Raw genomic sequence first — 21579 nt, forward strand, 5'->3', positions numbered from 1 at the left:
TAAATAACAATATGAGAATTTAGGTTTAGTGCCTTCTTTTCAACTTGTTCAAACATACAATCTTTTATTACTTAAAAATATTTCAAGTTTATTGATCGATTTATGTATTATATCAAAACAATGGGATGTACTTTAAACACTCTCTCCTAAACATGATGATGATGTAAAAATATTGAAAAAATATTATGGATGTGATTCAAGAGGACAGCATTATTTAATCAGAAGGAAAGAGTGTTGAGTCAGTTTGTTACAGGAAACAAATGACAAAACAGTTTAATTGTAGATGTGAGCAGTGTGCAGTAGCATAAATGAAAGTGAGAGTCTAAACTTGAAATCTTAGATTATTGAGACAAGTGAAACGTTATTAGGAGAATGTAAGAAATATTTTTTACTGGTGATCTAATCAGTTCTTCACAAACATGTCTGCAGCTGGTTTTCTTAACTGGCAAAACCCACAAATGGTTACTTTCTTCCTTGGTAAGATTTATTTGCTGTGATTGAATCAAGTTTATGTTCTGTTCTTTCTACTAACCCCACATCTGCCACTTTTAAACTGTAGCATTGATAGCTCTTGGCTACTGTTGGGACCATGTTATTGCTGTGGCACAAAGCAGACCACACAGACGCAGGCTAAAGTGAATGAAGAGACATCAAAGGCTCAATGTGTGTGGACTACTTTTTTTTCAGTGCAGAAATTTTGTATGTTTGAGTTTACCACCCTGAATAAGTTTGTGAAGCAGTGCAAGTGTTTTTTATCATACCTAGAATGACTTCTACCATTTCTTTTCCAGGTCTGAGTGTTCAAATAATTAAAAAAAAAAAAAATTATCCTTTTACTATGCTTAGGATAGTCTAAAGATTCCTTTAGCCTTTTAAAGAATTCTTTATTGCAGTTCTTGGGCAAAAGAACAACATGACTAAGGGTATATACAAGTAGGAATTAATAATACGAATGAGTTTTCATTCACTTTTTACTAAAGTTTAGCATATCATTAATCATGTCTGAAGAATGTAAACATGATAAAATTTATTTCAGACACATTATTCAAAAACCTGTTTTTTAATTAAAAAAGCAGGACATTTTAAATGAATGATAAATATATTTGTTGTACCATGAGAATATTCACAATCCTAGAAACAGTATGAATAAATTTCATCATGTTTACTGAACAATAGCTTTAGTTCAGTATTTCCCTTGTGTTTTGTATTTTTTTATCTATAAATTTTCTTGATGTTCATGTACAATTTTTCACATGTTAATATGTATTAATTTGTTCTTATATTTTGTAGGACTATTTTGAAAGAGAGTGGTTTTGCAAGATACCTTCATTCAGCTGTCTTAATCAATGGAGCTATGCTCATTTTCGGTGGAAACACTCATAATGATACTTCACTGAGCAATGGTGCAAAGTGTTTTTCTGCTGACTTTCTTGCATATGATATAGGTATGTATTGTATTCTTCTCATTTGAGTTCTAAATACCACAAAGTTTCTTTCAAGTCCAGATAATATGAATTTTTGATCTCAAACACCTTCAAGTTACTTATAAATTAGACAGGCTTTTGTTCCATAATTGTCTAAAGTTTTTGGTTTGTGGGGCAAAGCATAGTAGCTAAAATGATCAATTTTAAAATATGTGCCTGATACTATTTTATATTATGAATAGCAAATATATTGCTAAATGAATTACAAGGGTTGGTGCATTTTGGTATTACAAAAGTGAGTTGAACACAGACCCTAGCGTTATTATCTCTGAGTGTTTACATATTTTTCATAGATAATATCTACATAGGACTAATAAAACGTGTTGCTGGAATTAAACATAACTAAAAACAACCCTCAAACAAACAAACAAAAATCGACCATTTCCCCCCCCCCCCCCCCCAAAACCAAAACATTTCCCCACAAGTAACACTTGAGGTTCCTAAAAAGGTCTGGAGTTGATGATGCTTTGGAAAATACACTGCCTCCACAATGAGTCTGAATCGAAAATCAGGGAGTGGAGAAGCCAAGGTAGTTGGAGCTCTGAAAGATTGGGGTAGTCAAATGGTGATGCTCAGGCAACTGCGAAAGGGAGAGCTGCCACAAGCTGAAAAGCAATTTGGAAACACAGGAAGTTCACACCACGGAAGCAGAGTGTCGAGAAACAGCCTCTTGGGAGATGGATTGTGGCAGATTAATACACACAGGTTGGGGCCGTGATAGCTGAGTTGTGTGGAGTTTTGCTGGATATCTTCTTCTGACAAGTTGCCCCCCCCCCCACCCCTTCCTGCCTCTTCCTAAGCATTTCCCATCAGAGTATATATTAAAAGTTTCCTGTCTTTGAGACTACATGAATGGTTTGATCAGAATAACTGCATCAGTATTTGCCTGTTTCACATGGAGAAATACCCTACCCACAGTCTAGCATGAGCAGTCTTGCTGAGTGGGAGGAAAATCCCGGGGGATATAGATCTCTCATTTAGATTAATTGAATAACTACATTAAATGAATCCTGGCAATAAAAGGAGATGGAATACTTCTGCATCATGTTATGGATAAACTGTGTTTTGATAGACAACAGTGCAGTGAAAATGTCCCAGCTCTTTGTGCTTGATTTCGTGGGATAGAAGGCAGACTTAGTGCGATGGTGCTAAAAAAGGTTTACTTCTGAAGCACCAGAGCCTGCTAGTATGCAGTGCGAGTGTCAAAATACAAAAATCTTTCCCAGTTACCCAAATTCAAAAGTAGAAGTGAGGAGTAACAAAAGAACACCACAAAACTTTGCCAATAACAGGTGGGGAAGAGACTGGACTGTCATTCAGGGGGAATGAGATGATTGGGAATGACAGTTGTCATGAGATAATGTTTAACGGAACAAGGTGCAGGTTCTACACTTAGGAAATGATAGGAATTTTCTCCTTCAAATTGAAGGAAATGACAGTGGTTTGTGTGTGAGTCAGGAGTGACGTGTGGATGTAGAAATGGCTTATACAGTCCTAATGAAAAGAAGGAAGAAACATTGGTGTCATTCTCGAAGCCCTGGATATTTTTGTAGTATTTTGGCAACACACACTTCAGGAAGAGAAACTCAAAGAAGACTCTGCATGGCAAGTGGTATTAAGGCTGACTGAAGCCTGAGGAGACTTTTGGAGATAATAAAAGGATGTGGTATATTTAATATCTCAAGAGAGTGGCTGAGAGCAGAAAAGATTGTTGTTTATAAATATATGATAAGAATACAGTTTGGAGGAAAACTGTTTAAGATAAGACAAGATGGGTGTCAACTTTCAGTCTGTAGAATGGTTCCAACCATTTGAGTTGTGCACTTATGGAAAAGCCTCCCTATAGGATTGTGAAGGCTATAAATCTAAGGGAATTTAATGAATCCATAGTCTGTTTCTTATCTTGTTTGTTGCCACTGCTGTTTTTACCACAAGTAGTTTTTCCCCTTCCCTGATTTTCACATCCATATTTATGCATAGGCTTTAAATACAAACATACAACTCATGTTTGGGCCAAAAAGCACAATCACTTGTCCTGGGATCTAAAAAATGGGAATTGGAGCAGTCTGGGAAATGGACTCGTGCATGATCCTGGTGAGAATAGCCTGTGGATATTGCCTGTATCTATTTTTGGCAGGCATTTATCAGCTGCCTACAGTGGTAGAAGAGGCTGAGACATGATCCTTTTTATAGGGCTAGTTAATGGCTCTTTATTGCATTCCGTATAGATATCAATGCAATGTGTTTGCTTTAATACAAAAATAATGAGGAAATTAAGTACATGGAACATATATGGGTTATTTGCTGCAGGTTTCATCGAGTGTGTGAATAAAACCTTTGCAGAACAGTTGAATTTTTTTACCCTATCCCTGTATTATGTATTCCATAGCTTCTGGTAGGCATCTGATGATGTGAGCTATTGATTTTGTTGTCACTTCAGTTTACATTTGGTTTTAATTTTTAATGAAACAGAGCTCCCTCCTCATTTTGGAGGATAATATTACTTATTTGTCTACATTTATTTGTAGAATGTGCACTTGCAAATCAAGAGTGTGAGTCTCAGAATCTGAGTGTAACTTCCTGACTTTCACATATCACTACTTTTTTATCCTCCTTTATGAAAGTGTTTTATGCTGGTGTTTTGCTCTTTGTTTTTAAGTGGAACAATATTTTGATTTGTCCAGTCCATCATGCTGTTTTAATATGGTATTTGTACTTTCTTGCAAGTCACACTCTCTATGTGTTATCAAACTGATGAAGTACAAAAGAAATGACTGTAGTAATTACTCTTTGGATGTAGTAATTACTCTTGAAAAAATGAAATCTATGAAGATTGATTTGATTCCAACTTAATCTTCTGTATTATTCATTTCACCGAATTAAAAACACAATTTCACAGACACACTTTTTCAAAAAACATTTAATATTTTACTAAGAATTAAATAATTATGTAATGGGTAGATTTCAGAATTTTATTTATTTTGTATCTTGAGTTTTTGAACAATACTTGGAAGAAAAAATATATGATGCTATCAGCATCACGTTTCCTAGATACCTTACAAGTGATGGTGTGTTTATGCCCTGTCTAGTAAAAAAATGGGTGCTGTCTAGAAACCAGCTGAATCCTGGAGATAGAGTCTGGACTATTTATGTTCAAATTGGGCTATAGAGTACATTTGATTATCTCTCTTACTATATGACATAGTGTTATGGATAGATTGCTTCAGCTTTTTATTATCCATGAAAACATTGTTTTTCATATTAATGTGAAATAACTTTGAGTAGCTTCATCTCAGTTAAGTTAAGCTTTCTAAATTGTTTGTTGCTAATGCAATTTGGTAATCCACTCCTCCTCTAGTCAAGGGAGGGAGATAAGTATCTCTCAGAGAGCAATTAATTTTACCAAGCTTAGAAAAGATTTGCCTTTTTTCCCCCCCCTTTTCTGGATCAGTCATTGCTCTCTAAGTTCTGATCTATACATGTCTATACATGTAAGTTTTTGACATTTAAGTGTGTCATGAGCCAAGAGCTCAATTCAGTCATTAGAAATCCTTACAGCATATTTGTTAAAGCTGAAGACTCAGAGATGTGGAGATGTTATAAAAACTATTACGATTTTCTTCATCTAATATTGTTTGATATAGTTACTTAAATATCAGTTAAAATATGATAAGAAGACTGCTGTGTAACTGAGCTTTAGAAATCTGCCTTTGGTATGCTTTTGTCCTCCTATGATATTTAGCCACCACAATTTCCCCCCAGTTGCTCTGGCAGCTCCTGAAAGATTCACAAATGGTGATTCTTGTAGAGGTGTGAGGTATTTTCCAGCTGTGCTGTTATTGCTTACATTATTCTGAAATCAGAGCAACCTTGGTAATGAGGACAGGGCTGCCACTGGGACCAGTCTCGAATGCTGTGGTTGACCTTTGGTTTCTAACTGATGTAAGTTTTGGCTTTTCTTTATCCAGCGAACTATTGTTCACCAGAGAGCCATAGTTACACATTCGGTGCATTAAAAAAGCAGCTTAAGGGCCTCAGCTGCTGAGATCCTGCCCGTTACAGAGGCGGCATCAGTGCTCAGTCCAGGATGTTTATTCACTTCTTCCATGATAGCATTTTGACAGCAGTTTCCTCATTTAGAAAAGGAATTACCGTAGGTGTGTATAGAAAAATTATATCTGCACTGCTTGTGAAAGTCTGTGCTCTGTGATAGCTCTTTGGGACTCAGGAAGTTACACATGCAAGGGACAGTTTGTGTATAGTCATCATACATAGTAATGACAGTTAATACCCACTGGGATGTGCATGTCTGGAAATCTGGCTGCATACTTGTAATTAATAATAGGGATTTATTCTTTCAAAATACTATGATATCTTTTTCTTTAGTCTTTGCTGTGTAATTGAGAAACTATATATTATGACTGGTACCCTGCGTTCTCCCAACTCCTCAGCACTGCTTGGTAATATATAAAAAATGCATACATTTGGGAGACTGAGATTTGGTAAAGTAGAAGAGTAGACGCTCAGCACTGACTTCAAATTCTGTTAAGTGCTTAGGTCCCACAGAGGTTAGTTTAAATAAACATACAGGACTACATAGGACTAGACAGGAAGTGTGAAGTGTCAGAATTGATGTTTTGCTTATCTTTTCTATTTGGTACAAAGTTAAGTCTGTTTTTCGGGGTTTTTTTGGTTGGTTGGTTTTTTTTTTTTTCCCGTTACTGTTGGCCTCAAGTTCACCACTGTGTTTTCTGCCTATGTAGTGGCAGAGTGGTTCAACTAGACCCGTGTGCTGGGGAGTTTTTTCTGAATACTTGGTTAATTTAATTCTATTCATTGTATAAGGAATAGGAAACACTTTGGAGAGATACCATGCTTGTCTGTCTACAATACAAAGTTCTAGTCCAACTCCTGCTACAAAGTGCTATTGTTTTGCAGAAATTGGTCTAATGAATAACTGGGCTGAATTCTGTGAAAGGTTTAGGGTAGTGAAATAAACAAAGTAGTTCTTAGTTTTTTTAAAAGACATGTAAATAAGGTGAAATCACTTCATGAAGGCATCTCATTCTTTAATCACAAGAAAGGATTATTTGATGCAAGTTAGGAAAATTTGAGAATGCTTTATACATACATTTACATGAATTTGGGCAAAAATAGAACCTGGATCATCTCTCATATGGCTTCCAGTGTAACTGAAATGAATTAAAGACTATTATGGATTCTTCTTGCTGCTATTGGCCTTTTGGTATTGCAGCAGTCATAGTAAGCCCTCCCAGACAAAAGTCTCTGATAATGTCCTGAAAAATAGCAGAAGTAACGCTATGATTATTCAGTCACACTTCATCTTCTGGACTATGCTAACAACCAACTTTCTGGAACCAGCTTATGTCTTGTAACCAGATTTGGAGAAAGAATCCTATCATCATCTGTTCTCTCCTCTAGTCTTGGGAAGAAGGGAGGGGTTCAGCATTGCAGCTTTATTTATTCACTTTTGTCCTCAATCTTTCACAGAATCACAGAATGTGCTGAGTTGGGAGGGCCGTAGAAGGATCATCAAGTTCAACTCTTAGCCCTGCACAGGACTTTGTATCTGGTGGAAAGGTTGAGAAACCATATCATGTGTCTTTCTTCCTTATCCTGCCCTATAATTAATGCTGCAGTGCTGATAAATGTATTGTATAAATCTGATTTATAATTTGTAGGACATTAGCATTATTGGAAAGCTTTTCTCTCTCTAAATGTGTAGATGGGTAGTTGGAAGGCTCTGTCCTCTGTGGGTTTTAATTTTCTGAACAACAGCTCAATTTTCGCCCCGGGGATCCTGTTGAAGTAATACTTGAAAATAATTAAACCTCCCGTGAAATCCACCACCACCACACTATATATTTATATAAATATGTTACATACATATAAATATGTATGCATACACAAATGTTACTTATGTGCATGTTGAAGAACTTGTTTTATGCCATCTTCAGATAAAAATTTTGGAGCTGTACTCTAAACCTTTAGGGATAGGTATGTGAAGTATTAGTTTCTTTGGTTGTTTTTTTTTTTTTTTTTAAATGTAGAACTGTTATACAGGAGCCACCATGTGCTTAAAACTTGCATTTCTATTTCAATCAGGGCTTAGAAAAGTAATTTAGATTATATTTTATGAGTATTTGCAAATAAAAGTAGATTATTAGACAGACAGAATCAGAGTTTAAAACGGATTCTAACTATTGAAACTAGTATTAAAATATGTATGTATAATTAAATAGATGCTTTTTTTAAAGATTAAGGATATTTATTTTAATTCCTGGCCAAATGATACTGTTTGTAAGCATATATCTCTACGCCTAAGTTCCTTAAGTTTCAGTTTATGAAGTATTTAGTCTGTCCTTTTGTTCCACATATTCCAATGCTAAGGTATCTGGATACCCTAGAAATGTATAGAGAAATACTGACAGGGAATCTCTATAAAAGCCAAAAACTGAAGTCATTGCAACATGGCAGCTGTTTCTATGGCAGCTGTTCTCTGGTTGCTGTATTTCAGCATTGTTTGTATCTATGGCAGAAGTGCAATAACACATATATTTACACCAATAATACACTCCACAATGTTTCTTTTGTAATATGCAAATTCAATTGCTTATGAAAGACAATATTACATGTGAAATATTAAGTTTATTCCAGGGTATTCAAACAAAGCTTAAAAGCATTTCCTTTTTTGGAAAAAAAAAAAATCAAAATTATCTCAGGAGATTGACTTTAGTTCCACTTGTAATCAAACCTATTGCTTGTATTTTGTAATAGAATGAATTGTTTATTCATAAATTGTTTGCTTGTAAAAGAGGTTGTTTCACTTCTAGTCTTTGTCATCGACAAAATGAGCAAGTTTAAATGTCTGTAAATTTATTTTTTTCCAATGTAAACCCATTTATTTTTGCAATTCTCCCTCCTTCTGAAGTTACAAATGGATTATCAATGTGCCATCACAAAGAAAATGTAAAGCAGCCGCTGTGAAAGATTAAGTTTTATGTGTTCCTGAGCACTTAAGTCATAAATGTAGTTCTGGTGCAGTCTGTAATAGCAATTACCTCCATATCGCTGTGCTATTAGAAGAGCAAAGCCATAATAATGTAATGCACTAATTGCTCCATTTAATAGTAAAGCTTAAGGTTGTTGGTTTCTTTATATTGCTTAGGGAGTCACTGTTCTGTGTGTAGATGCTGCTGTAGATGTTAGTTCTATAGTTTAAATTCAGTTCATGCTGTTCTGAACATACTTGTCTTCGTGTTTTCCTAAGAGCAAGGAGATTTTTATTATCTTATTAAAGAAAAATATTTATGCAGTGTGGAAAGAATCAGAAAGTAACTTTTTTGTTAGTAACTAACTTTCATGATGTTTTTAGTTGTTTGTGTTTAGTCTTTAGTTGTCTAGAGTCACGAAAAAGAACTAGACAGAAGTATAATGGTGTCCATACTTTGTGAGCCAATATTACTTCTTTTACCAGAGAAAAACTGACTGAGTAATTATTGGAAATACACGAAGAGAAAATAGAAGCATAAACTGCCACTGGATTCTATGTAGAACATGAGGCTGCACTGCCAGTGTTACAGACTGTGATTAAGCAGAATAAATACATCGGGATTTCAAATCTATTTAAATTGTTTGTAATTGAGAAATTATTTGATAATGTAAACATAAAGTAGGTAATTTCATATACCTTCCCTTAAAACTTATCTCCAAGTGTAGTAAGAGTTTGTCACTAAATCAGGCTACCAGTGCAGAAATACCAATTTGATTTTAGAGGTAAAGCATGGAACACTGGTTGCCACTTTTTTAGAGACGTAACAACTTCCTATTTCTAGCAATATTAATTTTTTCTATGTTTTTTTTATCTGTTCAGTGGAACAGCATTAACTTGGCGTAGTGAAAAGTTACCTCACTAGAACAGTGAGGGTACTTTTGCTCAGAGATGAAAACTTTAGGTTTAAATCTCACCAGGTAGGAAATGAACCTTTTTCTCCTACATCTTGGATCATTACTCTAACTACTACTATACTATATAAAGAAAGTCTTTTTCCTTTTATCGTGTTTTGGAAGTATGAACCCTTTCAATTATTTAAAGTGTGCTGTGAGAGTATCACTTTGAGATGGCCATGGTGCTTCTGTTCAGGCTTGAGTGCAGAATTGGGCATTGTGGGGTGGGGGATGAAGAGGAGTTGTAAATAAGCTTCTTTTTAATGCCTACAGTTTTTCAGCTGAGTTTCTATGGTTTTTCCTGCAAGGGGACTTTTTCAGTTCCCTGATTTTCTCTTATTCTTTAGAAAATATTGTAGATTTGGAAGTGAGTTGTCAAGATTTTCAGGGTTATTCTCATAGTTTCTTTAGTTATTGAAAATAATTAAGATGTCCTTAATGCACTTAATAAATCAGATGAAGAAATGGGAGAGCAATCACCTTTGAAACAGCTTGTAGATATGCAGCTCTGTTAGATTTTTCTCTATAAAAAATTAAATTTGAGATAGTTGGGTGCTCATCTTTTATGATTTTCAGAACTGCTTTATTAACTTAATTCAGACATGAATTGAATGGAACTTTGTTAACTTGATTCTACACCAGTTCTGCCCTAGTGTTTAAGTAATACATTGTTCAAAATCAGATATGACTGGCAAGCTCAAACTTTAGACTGCCCTCCACTACTAGACAGGTTTTTAATATTGTGTTCAACTATGTGTCTGAGGAGCAAAAAACATTCATAAAAAGACTTGCACGACTAACCGGATGAGCTAGTATGCTGTATTTGTCCCATTTTTCCTCCAGTCACATCTTGGTAAATTTGGTCTTAGTTAGATTTTTAAAAACAAATCCATGTTTTACTGATATGACAACGTTGATTAGAAATGTGTTAGGTTTTTTGTTTCCCCCCCATAAAATGATAGTGGGAAAGCTTCTAGTAACAAATGTATACTGTTGCAGCACTGAGAGGTTTTCTGTGAAATGTCTTGGTCCTCTCTGATATCAGGAATGCAATATTGACAGTAGGTTGTACATGAGACGTGTTGAGGCCTGACCTGTTGGAGTGTGGACCCTGGAGTGCATTACCCTGTGCAAAGTTCAGTTGGGGTTTTTCTCTGCCAGCATCAGCTGGATTGCTTTAAATCTAGTGCCTTTCTATGGTGTGTTTCATCACATAACAAATTTGTGTGACTGGCAGCTCATTCTGAGAGCCACTTCTGTGTCATCTGGTAACCATTTAATCTACACTGGGGGGGAATATGAACCTTTGTCTTTTAATGATGTAACGTGGTACTGCTTGTTCTTGAAGTAGAAGCCCTAGTAACAGAGAGAAAAACCCCAGTATTTCTCCTTGTACTTTTCAATGACTAAAAATTCTGCAAATCAGTTTGGAATGAATAGTATTGTTCCTTCATCTGCTTAGTTCTATTAAAAGCACTATGTGCTTTCATGTGCTTTATACTGTACTTGGTTACATACAGAGACAATGGTAAATACAATGAATACCGTATCTTCCTTCTCCTTACTATCTGTATAACACCTTAAGAGTGCATAACATTTTATTGAGGAAAGTATTTTATTCTTTGCTCCATAGAGTTAACCATCATTATTAGACTTAATCCAACATACAAAACACACAGAATGCTGTAATATTGATAAATAATGTTGTAATTCATGCTACATTCACTGTTTGGCACTTTCTTCTTGGAGCAGTCCAGTAAAGTCTGGAAATTTGGGTACTTAGGGATGTTTAAAACAAGTTTGAAGATGATGAACAGGAATGAATTCTATTTGATTCTTTACCAAAACCTATGAAGAATCCATTGGCTAAATACCAATATTTTGTATTAATCTGCTTTGTGTTACTAATTCTGACTCTGCAGTTTCTATATGCATGTGCTCTATCCACTTACCCACTTATCCACTTCTCTGTATTAGGAAGAGTATGCTGACCAAATAGGTATTCTTTTTTCTGCATGTCCAAGTTGATAGCTTTGCCACTGGTTTAGAATAAAGTATGTCTCTCTGTATATAAGTAAAGCCATGCTTTTATTTGGATTAAATTGGAGAGGTCTCTCTCCCTTTAACTTGTTTTCAGCTTTGGATTTAATCCCTATCTTTGTGTGTATAGCAGACTTTTTTTTTTTTTTAATGAAAAAGCTGTAACCCTCTGCCTGATCTGAAAGGTTTCCTGAAAGTTTACCCTCCAAAATCTGTTATGACAAATTCTGGAAATGTTTTGCTTGCTCTGTAGAAAAGTACTTCTTTGCTCCATTTTAAAGATATTTCTTTGAAGTTTCAATCTGCAGGTGCTCCTTATTTCTATTGTTGTGGGATTTGAATTTTTGAAGTCTGTAAAGTTCAAGGAGGAAATAATGAAGAAGGAACTAATTGCTCTAAAGAACTAATATTCCAGTCAGGAAAGGAAAATGAAACTACACCAGAACCATATTTGTAAATGTTCCTACAGCAGTACTAAAAGAAATATGCTTGAATGGTTAATTTGACATGGAAATACAGCATTCATCTCAAATATGTGGTGAAAGGAAAGTAAATACTAGCATTCTTAAACCAAAATATCCAAAGTAAGACAATAATGTGTTGGGTTGCACAGGTGAAGGTGTGGTAGTTTGTCTTAAAACGCTTATGAAAAGAACTAAGTTCACTGTCATAGATGTTCCTTGAAAGTGTATGAATTGAAATCCTGTGGCTGATTTGAGAGTGTGTAAATATTAGGGCACTATTACTGATCGCTTGATAACAATGATGGCAGTGCTTGTTGCTTTGGATGTTGAAACTGGCTGTGAAGGCAGAGAACTCTGTGTAATAAAGCAACACTTCCATGAGTGTCCTGTGGCCTTGATAAATGTCAGGATAGATCAGTGTTGCTCACAGGTTCTTGGAGCACCTAGTCAACAAAAGGAGTACATGTCGATTTATTCTTGAGCATTTAAAGTATAGTTTGCATATATTCTGCTGAAAACTTTTCAGATTATTTGATATATGTTTTCATATGTTTTTGTTGTGTCTTTCAGCTTGTGACGAATGGAAGGTTTTACCAAAACCTAATCTGCATCGAGATGTCAACAGATTTGGTCACACTGCTGTTGTCAGTAATGGGTAAATGAAGTGTCTTTTAAATCTTCCTCACCACTTTTCTGAATGAAAAAACCAAAATCCCCGTAGCAGAAATTACACTTTTTTGAAGTATGGTTCAATGACATAGAACTGATCTAAGTTATTAAAGGGAAAAGTAGTGCTTGTCAGAGTCTTTACTTGTCTTAGGTAATCAGTCCAGCTAATCATCATCATAAACTGCCATGCTGTGGAATCTGTTCAATGGCATTTTAAGTTAACCTTCTAGTGTACTGAGGCATTTCCTCAGTATTGTGAGCTACAGTGAATTTGATATTTGGTACCAACTATAACCTTCACCTAGTTGTAGTGGGAGAAATATTTTTTTCTTTGCAGCATGCTATAATTTCTTGTTCTTCTACAATCATAAAGTAACCATGTAACTAAAATTTGTTTGGAAAAAGGCAATATTTGGATGATACTGATACAGTTATCATTTTTAACCACTTGCAGGAGGAAAAGCCTGCCAGCATCTAGACAATAATAAGTATGTTGCTTATCCTCTAGGAAATGTAGCATTCTTTCATGTCATTTCATGTTGAGTAGAGAAGAACAGTAAAGCTTCATCATCTAGAAAAGCAGGTAGAGTGGATCTGGAGTTTTCTGGATTGGGTGGCTGAGCTCTGCTTCTTTTACCCCAATCCCTAAAGTTAAAATTGTAGGACAAATGTCTCCTTTTTACTGGAGAAGTTGTGGAAAACAGAGTTCAGGTTTAAAGGAATCTGTAGTGTTTGCTTGTGCCAGTTTTACTTTTGCTGGTTGCCAACTGGCCTAATGTCTGATAGTTGCAGTGCTCTAGATCATTGTACCTCTTCTACATTATTCATCACACTAATAAACTCAGTATTAAGTATATGTGGGCCACTTAACAGATCCTCTGCCTAGGGATATTGTATAGGTCAGAAATAACAGAGGTAATAAGTAACACTACAAATAAGAGTGTGACTGCATTTAACAAAAATAGCACTAGGTTGTAAGTCTGTACACAGAGCACTTGACATTAATCAATGAACAGATTTATTCATTAAGAGAAAATTGCTTGGAATTAATGAATTCAGCAAGTGATAGTTTTTCATTCGGATTTGTGCCTTTTATGACGTCTCAGCTATGTCTGATACTTCAAGAACTGTCACTCTGAATGAATTATACTCAAGGTGAAAATTCCTTTTTTTTCTTTTTATGTACGAAAAAGTGCAATGCAAGATACTTTCCAGATTTCTGCTATCGGTAACTCTATGATTAATTCTTTTATAAGATTATACGATACAAGAGATACACAGGTTTTCTATTACTATCTTTTACCCAAGATTTTTTGTAATTTTAAATGAGAAGATTAAGGACTCAAGGTCTTGGTTTTGTTGTCAGCAGCTACTGCACCAGAAATATTACCAAAAAAAATATCCATCTTGCCAATTTTTGCTGGCTGTCTTTGAAATCTTTGTGAAGAAAAATGTTCTTGTATTTCATGCTCTGTTCTCATTACTGAGCTGCAAAAATGAAGAGTTTCCTCCAAAGCTCTTCGTTGCTGTTCTTTCCAAAAATTTGGTGTATGCCACTTCCTAATACATACATCACAGTGAGCTTCCAGCAATTTTTTGTTAGTCTAAACTTGTATGGAGAAATAAATTGAAAAACTAATAATTAAAGGAACCACTGACAGAGTGTTTATTAGCGAAAGATGAAGAAAGTTTTTTATAATATTATGTGGGGTTTTAAATTGTATATCAAGACAGATAAATCAATACGATATGTCTACAGTAACAGTTATATTTAACTGATTTTTCCTAATAGGTCCATGTATATATTTGGGGGTTTTTCAAGTGTTCTATTGAATGACATCCTCGTGTACAAACCTCCAAACTGTGAGGCATTCAGAGATGAAGAGCTGTGTAAAAATGCTCGTCCAGGAATAAGATGCCTGTGGAATAAAAAACACTGTGAATCTTGGGAATCTGGACATGCTAATAATATCCTTAGAGCAAAATGTCCTAAGAAAACAGGTAAGTGAATTCCAGTCTTTTAGTGTCAGATTTGCACTGTAATGTAGGAGGTGGGGGGTGGGAAGTGGTGGTGGACAACCCCCAAACGACTCCCAAAAAATGTAACCACGTGGAACCAGTGACTGGAATGTTAAGACTGTTCCTCTCTGGAAATACCCAGTGTAAGAGATTTATAGACGATTTTTTTTTTTTTTTTTAAATCATTCAGTTCTGGAATCTTTTTGTATTTTAAATACAGGGAAGTAGGTGCAATAGAGCACAAGTTTAAGGTGCTGAGGGAAAGCATAACAGCAGTCAGAGCACAAATGGTCACTGCAGGTGATCCCTGACATTACAGGCACATGAAACTCCCATACCTGTATGTGTCAATAAGTGAAAAGGAAAGCAAGGCTGCTTCAAATAGATTGTCTATCAAACAGGAGCATTTGTACAGAAGAATATAGTGCAGTCTCAGCTGGAAAAAAACTTGAGACAAACAATCCCTTTGTTGCAGTATGTCAGAATAGGTTCAAGTTTGTCATATGAATTTCTATCCTGTATTGTTTGAAAGAGCAATTTAGTGTTGTGAATAACTGTACAACTTATTCCTAAAGCATTTTGGCTTGTCATAAATAAATTGCTTGTGAAAGTGTTGTTCTTATGCATCACACGAACAGAATATTTATTGCTGCTACATGAACCTACTACTTTTTCTGTGCATCTTTCCTTTCAACACAGTGTAAAATTGCTTTTGGCTGTGTGCTGTATGTACAAACTGCCATACAATTAAACTGGCAGTCTATGTTAATGCTTACTGAAGAGTTATTAGCACTGCTATTAATCAATACTTCAAGACAGTTTATTTTCCTGTTAGCTTTTGCTAAGTTAGTTTCTGGACTAGCTATAAAGTTGCAAACTCATAAAATAAAAGGTGCATGATATAACAAAAATGTTATCCAGGTGAAGTTCTCTGGAAAACTACTTCTGTACATTTTCATAACATTTAAAGATCTAAAGCGTAATGAGTTTCATATATATATAAAAAATAAAAGTCTTGAGGCATTAAATTCAATACAGATGAAAGTGGATCTTATAAAAAGCTGATCATATCAACAGGTGCTTAAAAAACCCTGAAACAAAACAAGGCACAGACGGAAAGGCTGAAGGAAAATAAAAAAGTTAGAGCAGTTTCTAAAGTACAGCTGCTGCAGTGGCAATAAACTACAACTCAACTTGCAAGATGTGAGGTCTGTAGAATTCCAGTTCCAAAGAAGTTATGTGAACAGCACTGCTTCAATGCTGTCAAATTCTTCTGGTTTCAGGCGGTAATTTTTTGCCAAAAGCCAATTTTTCTTATATTATTTTACATCACTTGGCTCAATTTTTACCTGGTTGAGAATATCATCTGAGAAACTGCTGATGGTCAATATTAAAGGATAAGCAGAAATTTTAGTGAGTTTTCAAAAGATCGATTCTTGGATGGAAAGGCTTCCCTGGCAAGAGAATCTCTTAAACCTGCATGACCCTGAGACTAAAGGAGCCAAACCAAACAGGAGCTAAACACAGTAATCAGGGTAGGAAATGGTACAAATTCTCCTATTTTGGGTCATGATGATGTTTCAGATTTTTATCTCCTTTAAACAGAAGTAACAATTTGTGTCTCAAACTATTTTAAATAATCTGAATTTTAGTCCAAGTATTAGGAATTTAACATGTAGTCTTTCTCAAACATGTTTTGTAGAGAAGGATAGAACTCTAACTCACCATAAAATGTTCATGTGTTGCTAATATCTGTCTTATATTTTTTTTATTTACTATTTTTGTCTTATCTTCTTGCATAGCCATCTAATATTTTTATCAGAAACATGTGTCTTAAGAGAATCTTTCTTCTGTGTTAAAGAAGTGAAGAAAGAATAGTTGAAAAACTTCTTCCTACTCCTAATTTATGCACTGTGCTACGAGAGCTTGTATGCTGTATATCTGAATATTCCTTCAGTTGATATGAAACTTGTGAGCCTTCAGATACAGTTGTTACTAAAGGAATTTTTAAAGGAGTAAATCTTATTAACTGAATAGAATTAATTTCCTGCAGTAAGTTAAACCTTTAAGAATGGTTAGAATTCAAATGGAGGATGTAATGGGAAAAGCTCTAGGCAAGTGTTTAAGAGGTGGTATTATTCTCCTTTTGTGGGACCTTTCTTTTTGACTGTCACTTGTGTTCCAGCTGCTGCAGACGACAGATGTTACCGGTACGCGGACTGTGCGAGCTGCACTGCCAACACAAACGGGTGCCAGTGGTGTGATGACAAGAAGTGCATTTCAGCAAACAGTAACTGTAGCATGGTGAGTCTTTGCAAATCTTTGAGCATGTTATCAGTACTGTTCCTTTTCTAGGTATTGTAGAATAATACTTACTTGTTTTGAGCACAAGCATCAACATGTTTGTCAGGCTTTTGCAGTAAAAATATTGCAGAAGGAAAAAAAAATCTAGGTCAGGGTAAACAAAATTATTCTTTAGGGTTGTGTTTAGCCCATTGTATATTTCTCAGGAAAATATCATTATCTCCTTAATGACATTTGAAAGGTCACAGAATCCATTATTAACTTGTGTTTTCTGCATATGTGGGGTACAGTACGCAGGTAGAAACTGTGGAAACCTGTGAAGGGTGGCTGTTTGTTTTTTTCCTTTCATACAGAACTGGGTCAGTCTCATTAGTCTTGGCATTCTGATCATTGGTCATCGTAGAAACTTTTTTCTTTAAGTCATGGACTTACTTGTCATCTCGTTAAAGGAATATGAGCCTCTGTAACCACGAGAGTAATGGGCTTGTGATGATTTGGTGAGATTGTTCTGATGTTTTTAAGGACAAGCGATCAGATCCCGTAGATCAAGCAAGTTTATAGTTTTCTCTTTTTAATATTGCTTAGTTTTATACTTCATGTTGTTGTTGACGGGCTGCTGCATCTCTTGCGTGTTCATTTGATTTTTGACAAGCTTGTAATAGTGTTTTAGCTTTATAAATTTTGCATCCTAATACTTTTCAGGTAGCTGCAGACACATGGCTGTACTTGAGTTCAAAATCCTTTCTTTACACACTTCCATTAGTAAAAGTAGCTTGCTCTCTGGCTTGAACCTGTTGCAAATCAATCTTGTTCTCCAGACAGACAAATTAGGGTGTGAATTGGATTGACTCTGACTCAAATCTTGCCCATTTAGAGTGAGCACAGCCAGTTCTAATCACTGGCATTTGTAGCTAGTCACTACTAATAAAAGCAATGCAGACACAAATTCATCAGTGGCCACGTTGTAAGTCTGTCAGAGGGATTTCACATTCCAGGCACTAATGGTTAGTTTCCTTTGTGATCTTCAAGGGCTCTTCTTTTCCTGACACATTGTACTATATTAGGTACTAATTTTCTAACCGTGGTTTTCAACTCCTGAGCAAGGAACAGTTGCTAAGGAGCAGACCATCTTCATCCTGTAATAAATATGAAGCACTCGGTATTTTAGCACAAGTTTCTCAGTTCAGTGTCCTTCTCTGACAACCTTTCATGACTAAGATTGTCAGCTTAATTAGCAACTGATGCACTGGTTTTCTCTATATCATTTCCTGTCTTTTATTCAGGCTTTGAAGTGGATAGGAGAGGCTGTTAGTGCAGTTACTGAAGAATGGGATAGTGAAGATTCATCAAAATGATTTCTTAAAAGAGGCACCCTCACAAATTGGAGGTGGCTGTTGCAAAATTAGTCTATTGGCCATGAGATGACGGAGGAAGGATTTTGCATCTTCGATATACATCCACCAAAATAGCATAAACAGAATGGCTCCATGTGAAGAAACAGAATGGATCAGGCTGATTATCCATTTTCATAGACTGCTACTTCTGCACTAGGCCCACAAAATGAAAATGTTGTGACAGCACTGTGATAATATGGGATAACAAGCTGTAGACTCAGAAATATCACAAGGAGAAAGCCCCGTTTTTGCAGCTGTACAAGGGCCTTGATTTATTACTTAGATCATAGAACTCCAGATGAGACAGACAATAACATTTTAGAATCTGCTGCTTTCACCCTGTGGAAACTGGCCAGTGTACTAAAGATATGCTGTCAACCAGTTTGGCATTGGCATCATGGTCACAGATTTTTTGAAAAACAATGATTGCTCTGCTGTTTGGAAGACCTGTAAAATATGAAAATTTCCCTGAAATAATTCTATCTGGACAGATGGACTTCATAAGCAGTGATAACATGCATTGATGATGCACATATACCTGCCTATATTCACCACCTGATGTGAGTCAGAATGTTAACAGGACACTATAGTCCTCTACTGTGCACACTCACAGATCATCAAGGTATATGTCATACTCATATCTGATGTAATTGCAAGCAGAGGCTTGCAATGCCAGGTTGTTCTGGAGGTCTGACTCATTTCAGCACTGGAAAGCTGCTTTGTTTTTCTCTCAGTAAAACTCACAGAAGTGGGATACTTCTGCATACTATGTTGGCCCTGTCATGTCTGATGCAAATGTTGAGGGGTGAATGATCTCTTGCCCCACTGGGAAATAGTTTAAAGCAGCAGAGTGGTTTAAGACGGTACTGAAATTTGAATAGTGAGTAGATTGGAGAGCAACCTAGCAGTAGTGCCTTGTTGGCTGTTTTTGACCATTAATTAGAGGGTTTTTTCTGTTGTAAAAGGATTTTGAAGATTGCCTTGAGAAATTACACCTAATATTTCTGCATAGGTGTCTCTCTAAGCACTACACACCACTCTGTCTTCTTCTAAAATTGGGAGAAACAGCTTTCTGTCATGCTCATATCTGCTTTTTTTTTTTTTCCAGATTCTTTGTCTTGCATCTTCCTTCCTTTTTTTTTCTCCAAAGTTCTGTGTCCTGCTTGTGATATATTTCTGATTTTTGTGGAGTAAATTATGCTGACTTTTACAAGCAGTTCACTGTCCTTAAGTCTGTTGCATTGATTTTGCATTTTGACACTTTCATTTGTACTTTATAATATCCTAAGTGTCTTCCTGGTCCTCACTAGTTCTGAAGCATTTTGCCTATTTCTTTATATAGACGAAAATCTCCAGATCTGAATCTGCTTAATATGTTTATGAATTCACTTTGTATGTCTGCATATGTCTCACATCTTGTGAGAATGATACTCCCTTACTGATGTTGAGCAGAAACTTGACTATACTTAAAATTTATAATGGAAATATTCTCAGAAGTCCTTACCAAAAAAATAAAAGAAAAAAAGAGAAAGCTTTGGGGAGAGATCAATTTCATTTTAGATTGCTGCACCTTTACAAGGTGTCAGTTTTCTTGAGATAGTAGCATGGAAAAATAAACAAAAAATTGATCTGCTCCTCAGGGAGGAGCTGCCCCATGGTAGCAAAATGTTTTTGTACCTTATGAGAAATAAAATGATAAATGACTGAAGAGGGCTGACCAATTGCAACAAAATGCAAAGTTTCCTTTACTAAGGAAGACCTGAGAAGGCTTGAATATTAGAGTAAAAAATTTGCTTTATCCTTTTCTTTTTTTCCTCTTCAGAAATGGAACCAAATAGTAGTTGATAAAGTGGCAGAGAGCCCCAGTATGTTGAGTCGTCTTTTTTTAAGGATAGCAGTATATTAAGTCCACATTCTAGCCATAAAGCTGTTTTGTTTTTTTCAGGCATATGTAGGCACTTTTGAAAATTGTGATTGTATTGAAATCCTGAAAGTACAGGAGTGCTTTTTGCATGCCAGCCTTCCTTAAACTGTGCTTATGCAAGAGATGGTGAGCTGGGTTTGGCCATGTACCATGCCACTTATAGTTCCGATTGGCTCAAGTGTTGATAGACTTATAGGCTGAAAAATGTAAAAATATTTACCTTGTGCACATGTAAGTTGTTACTGGATGATATCTTGACTTCTTTTTTGATATTTATGATGTGAAAGAACTTTAAAGGTTTTGTCTTTTTTGTCTTTTACCTTTTTTTTTTTTTTTTTAATTTCCCTGACCCACTTCTTTGTCTCCTTCCTCACCCTTTTCTTTGGGAAACAACTGGAAATGCTTGCACTAGTTACTAAAAGAAATTGATTTTGATTCTTTATACCCTCAAAATAACTCCTTCTATTTCTACACCAAACTCCAGATGCAAACAGCAATCCTGAGGGGTGCACTTCAGGAACTAATAAAGAATGTCTTCCTTCTCCCATTGTCTTACTCCTCTATAGTAAAAACTGAAGTAATCAGTGGAGATGGGGTAGCTATAACAATGTGCTCCACTGGTCGTCTACATTGTTAGCCTATAATCCTTCAGTTTATAGGAATATTAACTGCCACACTAAAAGATTGCAAATAAAGTAACTTGTCCCCTTAATTACTTAAGGAAAGTATTCTGCAGGCTTGAACTGCAGCAGTAATATAATACTAAACTTTACTTGGAAAGTAGTGTTTTCCTTTCAAAACCATAGAATTGGTTGCATATAAATTGAAAAACCCCACTTATAAAATTTCAGCTCTTATTCTGACTCTTCAGATTAAGCTTGTTATAAAATCTACTCTTTTACTATAACAAACATAGGGGAGGGCAGAGTAAAAGGAGAACACTTACTCAAATGTGATCAAGAACACTTGGCAATAGCATGTGAACATAATATTTTTTTGGTCAGAGTATGGTCTGTGATGTGTCTTTTCAAGTGGAGTACATGTGATTTTTCCTGTTTGGAGAGACTGTGATGGGAAGAGGCACAGCTGAAGTGTTTCTGCATCCACCCTGTATTACATTTTTGAAAGCCTTATTGCTTTCAGAAGCTCCAAAGGGAACATGTTTCTTCTCTGAGACCAACCACACTCTTACCCCCAGTAGCAGTCTCTGAATTTCATTGTCTTGGTCTCCACACATGCAATGTGATAAAGCCCCAGCTGATGTCAGTTATCTAAATACAACACAAATTGGTATGTGATGTGTAAGTATTGTA

At 35.6% G+C, this 21579-nt stretch overlaps 1 protein-coding gene across 9 annotated transcripts in view; it reads left to right on the top strand.

Annotated features, from left to right (window-relative positions):
• Positions 1-21579, top strand: part of ATRNL1 (attractin like 1) — a 466156-nt gene that overhangs the window by 76224 nt on the left and 368353 nt on the right. For all 9 annotated transcript variants that reach the window (XM_064663416.1, XM_064663423.1, XM_064663418.1 and 6 more), the window contains exons 10-13: positions 1291-1445; positions 12527-12611; positions 14418-14626; positions 16830-16948. In XM_064663416.1, coding sequence (XP_064519486.1) covers positions 1291-1445; positions 12527-12611; positions 14418-14626; positions 16830-16948 — 568 coding nt within the window. The remainder of the gene's footprint in view (positions 1-1290; positions 1446-12526; positions 12612-14417; positions 14627-16829; positions 16949-21579) is intronic.

Source organism: Pseudopipra pipra, chromosome 8 (genome assembly GCF_036250125.1).
Source record: "Pseudopipra pipra isolate bDixPip1 chromosome 8, bDixPip1.hap1, whole genome shotgun sequence".
Classification (NCBI taxonomy): domain Eukaryota; kingdom Metazoa; phylum Chordata; class Aves; order Passeriformes; family Pipridae; genus Pseudopipra; species Pseudopipra pipra.